The 5,601-nt window shown below is 55.2% G+C and overlaps 1 protein-coding gene across 1 annotated transcript; it reads left to right on the top strand.

Moving 5' to 3' along the window:
* The first annotated feature begins 1,686 nt into the window (after nucleotides 1–1,686).
* Nucleotides 1,687–3,380, top strand: NGA_2083600 (uncharacterized protein). Its single transcript, XM_005855726.1, has one exon. The coding sequence runs from the start codon at nucleotides 1,843–1,845 to the stop codon at nucleotides 3,250–3,252; it is 1,410 nt and encodes a 469-aa protein (XP_005855788.1). The 5' UTR covers nucleotides 1,687–1,842; the 3' UTR covers nucleotides 3,253–3,380.
* The last annotated feature ends 2,221 nt before the right edge of the window (nucleotides 3,381–5,601 follow it).

The raw sequence follows: 5,601 nt of genomic DNA, 5'->3' as shown, positions 1-5,601 counted from the left end.
ACTGTGAGGCCCGCTGCGCGCAATGAAGTCGCAGCTCTAATTGCGATACCCTGTAGGCCGGCTTCCATCGCAAAGACAAGCGCGTCCAAACCCAATGATAGCGACGGAACTAGCCCTTTGCTCTCCAAGAGCTCCATAATTACAGCGTCGCCAAACCCAAAGCCCACAGCAGGCAAGGCCTCCCCTCCGAAGGTCTCCAGAAGCTTGTCATACCGCCCTCCACCACATATTGCTCGTAGTTCTCCTTTCCTATCAAATGCTTCAAAGACTATTCCTGTGTAATACGCAAGCCCCCTGACTACAGACGCATCCAAGACCAACCATTCCTCGAAATTGTATGCCCGGGCGTATTCAAACAACTGCCGTAGCTGAGCCAAGGCCGTGCTTTTTGCACCAATCGCTGTTTCCAGACTAGGGAAGTCTCTGCTTTGGACGACGTCAAGCAATCGTCGCACAACGGACTCCTCCAAACCTAACGCTGTCAGGTCCCCCTGGATCGCCTCTAACGGTAACTTTTCCAACTTGTCCACCAGCACGCATGTCGCCGAAAATTTTGCATCTGGGACATCCAAAGCAGCAAGAACCTCTGCTAGGACTCCTCGGCTACTTACTTTGATGCCGACGTCTTCTGCTGTGAGGCCCACGCGTTTAAAAAATGTCGTGATCGCAGATAGCAATTCCGCTTCGGCCTCCACACCCGAGACTCCCCATACGTCCATGTTCCATTGGTAGTGCTCGCGGCGACGGCCACGGGTCATACGTTCGTATCGCCAGCATTGCGGAAATGAAAACCACTTGACCGGCATGACTAAGCCATTGCGTTTCGCCATCACCATCCTTGCCAACGATGGCGTCATTTCAGGCCGCAAAGCCACGCGTCGACCCCCTTTGTCCTCAAAATTGTACAGCTGTTCTGTGACTTCCTCTCCAGCCTTGCGGACAAATAAATCCTCGGATTCAAGGACCGGTGCGTCGTATTCCTCGAACGCGTGGTCACGGGCTACCTGCCGCCAGAGTTCGAAGAGCCAACTCCGCGTCCGCATGTCTTCCGGATAAAAGTCTCGTGTACCTCGCGGAGGGTTTAAATCTAACTTGCCCTGTCTCTCCTTTTGCGTCTCCCTGCTATCAAAAAGGGCCCAAAAACAATTAATTGTGGGAAACATGATGCCCTGCGCACTCTGCGAAGGCTTTCCCCTGTCCTTTCTTGCGCAATTATTTTCACCATGATTTTTCATTCAGTAATCTCTTCACCTGTTCTTTAAATCTTGTGCGACTGCCGCGCTACCCCGGCTACCTTCAGCGGCGGCGTTTGCGGTTATGGAAATGTGTTGCCTTGACTTTGTTGACGTGGCAGGATGTATGATGAAGGATTTGCGGCGTAACAAGGGACCAATGCCTGAGAGCATCTGCCTACTTGTCGCAATTCTACCAGAATAATGCCAGGCTCTACACGTCGTGACCTTCATTAATACACAAAAGACTGCCAACAACGTGGTGAAGTCCTGAGTGCGGGTGCTTGAGCCAAGCCTTTTTGCACCGATGGAACGCATTTAAAGCCTTCAAACAGCGCGTCACAAGAGGAAGACCGCCAGATCACACTGCGAGTCCTAATCCTATCAAAAAGAAATATTTGAGCGTGAGAAAGTAATTCTTTTGCCCCGATAGCATCAGGACAAAGTAGGGAGACTCAAGTGAGCTGTCCTATTACGCCTGGGACGTGGGAGTATCCTTCTCGTGTCTGACCGTTGAGAATCCATCTTCAAAATAATAAACTCACGAAGCACCAGTTCCCAAAAAGTCATCTACACTAACAGATGCCCACGTGGAGATAGAAAGGATCATATGCCTTTCATTTCTAGGACGGCCTTGATAGCAACGCTTTTCCTATTTTATTGCTTTAAGCCGGACATGGCCCACTCCCTCCTTCTACACGGACTCCGTGGGTCACTTCCAGTATGCCTTTCCAAGTCATTACTCTCCAGCAAGCCAGAGCCGTCTAATTTAAAAGTAGCTGTTGTGGGTGGTGGGCTAGCCGGTCTATCGACTGCGTGGCATTTGACAGGCTTGGTGAAACAAGTTTCGATCTTCGATCCGCGTCCGCCCGGACAGGCCGAGGCCTCAGCCGTCGCAGGGGGCTTGCTGCACCCTCTCACTCCTAAAAACCGCTTACTTTGGTGTGGATTAAGAGGGTTTGAAGCCACGAGTCGCCTCGTCGTGTCAAGCAAGACAGCATTGTCGAATTATGGCGACACAGCAGGAGCAAGCCGGCTGCAGTCGGCACCAGGCGCTATCCTACGTCCGGCTTTGACCTCACAGCACGTGATTGATTTCCAGGCCGCAGCGAAACGACTTCCAAATTGGTTAAAATGGCTGAATGGGGAGGAGTGGGAGCAAAAAGTGGGTGTCCCAGGTCATGGTTTGCTTCTTCGGCAAAGCGCCATACTGTCTATGCCTGACTACCTTCGAGGCCTGTGGCTATCGAGTCAGGCACGTGCTGAACGGAGTTCCACCGCTCTGACGTGGGAGTCATCTTTATTTACGGCTGACTGTGTGAAGCAATCTGGCGCGAAGTACGATGTTGTGGTCCTGGCTTCTGGTGCCGGGATTCGAGCTTTCCCAGAACTCGAGCATTTGCCTGTGGAATTTGTGAGAGGACGAACGCTTCTAGTGGCAGATGAATCAAAGGGTGGCGTGGAGCCTTCGGAGCAGGAAAGTGCTCCGTCCCTGCAGTGCGCCTTACTGTGCGGTGAATACGTGGTACCGGGTGTGGACACGGAAATGTGCTCAGACGCGGAGGGGAAAGAGCGCCGAGTGCTTCGATGCGGTTCTACCAGAGAGTACTTGAGAGACTCCTGGCACGTGCAAGACGGGATTGGAGTTGGAAAGATGGGGGGAAGGAGGACAGAGGAATGGTTCCAAAGTGAAAAGAATGACGGGGAAATCGCCTCTTTGCGGAGGAAGGCGGAGTCGATCTATCCCCCGCTCCGACAGGGGCCGGAGGCTTACCGCGTCACCTCCGGCACCCGGGTGGCCACACGCCGGAGCAATTTGGGGAAGCTTCCTATCGTCGGTCGGCTCGAACAGACAAAAGTAGCGGAGGGTATCAAGGCGGAAACCTGGCTGTTCACAGGCCTGGGAGGGAGGGGGGTGGTCCACCATGGTTTCTTGGGGGAATGCTTGGCTCAGGCCATCCTGACGGGGGACGAGACACATTTGCCCTCAGAGGTCAGAGCCCCTCTTCAGCGATTGTAAATAGACGTCAGGGAGTGCTGAAACCTGTGTTGTAATTAACTGTACGTTCCGCAAGCACGAACCCAGCATGCGTGGAACGACACCGATCGAAAGCAATCCCGAGGACTGGAGGATGCACGCACGCAGATGCTCTTAACCACATGGATCTGGTAGAAGATCTCTTCACTTTGTTCGTTGCTAGGCATGTTCTCACAGTCGTACAGTTAGTCAACTTCTCGGGTCGTGTTAAGTTACATCATCTCGTCTACTACTGTTCTCCATTTCACTTTCATCGACTTCAGCCTCCAACCGACACCCAAGCATTTCTCTCCCAGGCCTCGCTCGAGTCGTCCGCTCTACCGTTGCCCGCGTTCAGTTTCCCCATGAGTTCGCAATCTACTGATAGATCGCGATCATACCCGTTTGGTAAGTCGTTGACTTTCATCCCCGCCAATCCTCGTCCAAGCACGCCTAGTTCGTCCGCCCTTGTTCCTGAAGAAGGGTCTCCACTGTGTGGGGGAGAGGAGGGTGATTACAAGTCAAGGGAGGAGAAAAGCTCGCAGTATGGTTGATACGTGCATTATTGTAATGATTATGAGTGTCCTTTGAAAGGTTCATGTCAGACTAAGCCCAGCTTGCCATCTTCTCCATAGACTAGTACTACTACATTCGCAGTCCCATGCACATACGTACTTGAAGAGAAGAAGGTCTCAAAATCATCATCCAATACCCGGAAGTCCCCCAGATCCAGAAGATCACCCCGTTCGTCCCTCCGCTGCAGCTTTCCATCCACGATATAATGCGGAATCCCGTCGTAGTAGACTTGAACACAGGCACAGGCCTGAGTCGCGTGCTCCCCGGGACACTTCTTCTGGGCTTCCCCCACTTCCTTCTCCGTCAATTTTCCCTTCTCCGAGGTGGAGGGCGAGGGAGGAACGGGGGCGGGCGCGGGGGGGGGCGAGTGGTGGGACAGGAGGCTCGACGGGGTGCTTGTGGCCTTCTCGGCACTCCAGGACGCGGTCGGGGGAGAGGAAGTCGACGTGCTGTCCGTGGAGCACGCGCGTGAAGAGCTTGGGTTGCGTGGGCATCCTCCCCCCCCCGGACGCCATCCCCGTCCCCTTCCCTGCACTTGTTCTTAGTTTGTCCAGTCACGAGCGCGTTTGCTGCTGAGTCTCGCGCGACCGACAGGTGCTTTCCTACAACCTGCTCCTCCTCCCCCCCGCAAGCAGTGGAGCCAAAGCGCATCGCCTGCATCCGCTGAGCTGCCATATTTGTGAGGGAGGAAGTGGAGGCATGCTGGCAGTTCGCGCTGAGAGGGCCAAGGTGGATGCCCTCGCGCGGATCCACCATGCCCCGCTGATGGTTGTGGTTATGCTTCCGCAGCACTTGCTGCATCTCCTGAAACGACATGTGCTCGTCCGCGCGCTCATCCCCCCCCCGCCACTTTGAAAGACTACCATCGCTCGACAAAGTCTGATCAAAGACAACATCTCCCACAAGGGCTTCTGGGCCTCCAGACGCCGGTCCCCTCCTGGTCGTCGCCGTTATTGCATCCTCTCCCGCGCCCGCTCTTTCCCCCTGATCCCGAGTGCGTACCACCTCTCGGCCACGCTTTCTGGACCCCTGAGAGCCACGCGCCCTCATAGGCACGCCAGAATATTGTAAGGGCGCGACAAGCTCGCTCTTCTTACCAACCACAAGCTCGCTGTTGTTACCAACCTGCTTCGGGCCACCGCGGCGAGCACACACTTGTCCTTCCCCGCCTGCACCCCTCCCCCCGGTTTCTCCCAGGTCGGCCCGTTCCACAGACTCGCTTGCGCCTGCACCGCCAATTCTTCCCGTGTCAAGTCCGCCCGAAGCCTGCTTGTGTCTTTGATGCACCCCCACGTGCTTTTTCAAGTCATACTTTCGGGCGAACTGGCGCCCACACTCCGGAAAGGGGCAGACGAAACTCTTCAATCCGCTGTGCGTGCGCTCGTGACTCCGCAAATCAGAGATTCGAGCAAATTGACGGCCACATTCGGGCCACTCACAGGCGTAAGGCTTCTCCCCCGTGTGGACCCGCACGTGGATTTCCAGGTCCGCCTTGCGCGAGAAAGTCTTGTTGCAGACACCGCAGGCAAAGGGCTTGACTCCATCGTGGGTGAAGAGGTGCCGTTTCAGATTCCCCTTGAGAGTGAATGTCTTGTCACAATGCAGGCAGGAAAACACGCCGTTCGCCATTATCCGGCTGTTCGCTCGGAGGTAGTCGTCCTCCGTCTCCTTCTTCGTCCGATGCCCTCCTTTCCCCTGATAGCACCCTCCCCAGTTCCCCCCCGGCTCCGCTATAGGGGCCGCCGCTTGGTCTGAGGTCTCCAGGGGGGTTGTGGG

Source organism: Nannochloropsis gaditana, assembly GCF_000240725.1.
Source record: "Nannochloropsis gaditana CCMP526 unplaced genomic scaffold scaffold125, whole genome shotgun sequence".
Classification (NCBI taxonomy): Eukaryota; class Eustigmatophyceae; order Eustigmatales; family Monodopsidaceae; genus Microchloropsis; species Microchloropsis gaditana.
This window is presented reverse-complemented; position numbering and strand designations above follow the sequence as displayed.

Coding starts and splice junctions, on each gene's coding strand:
- NGA_2083600 (XM_005855726.1), top strand. CDS start 1,843: ATGCCTTTCATTTCTAGGACGGCCTTGATAGCAACGCTTTTCCTATTT.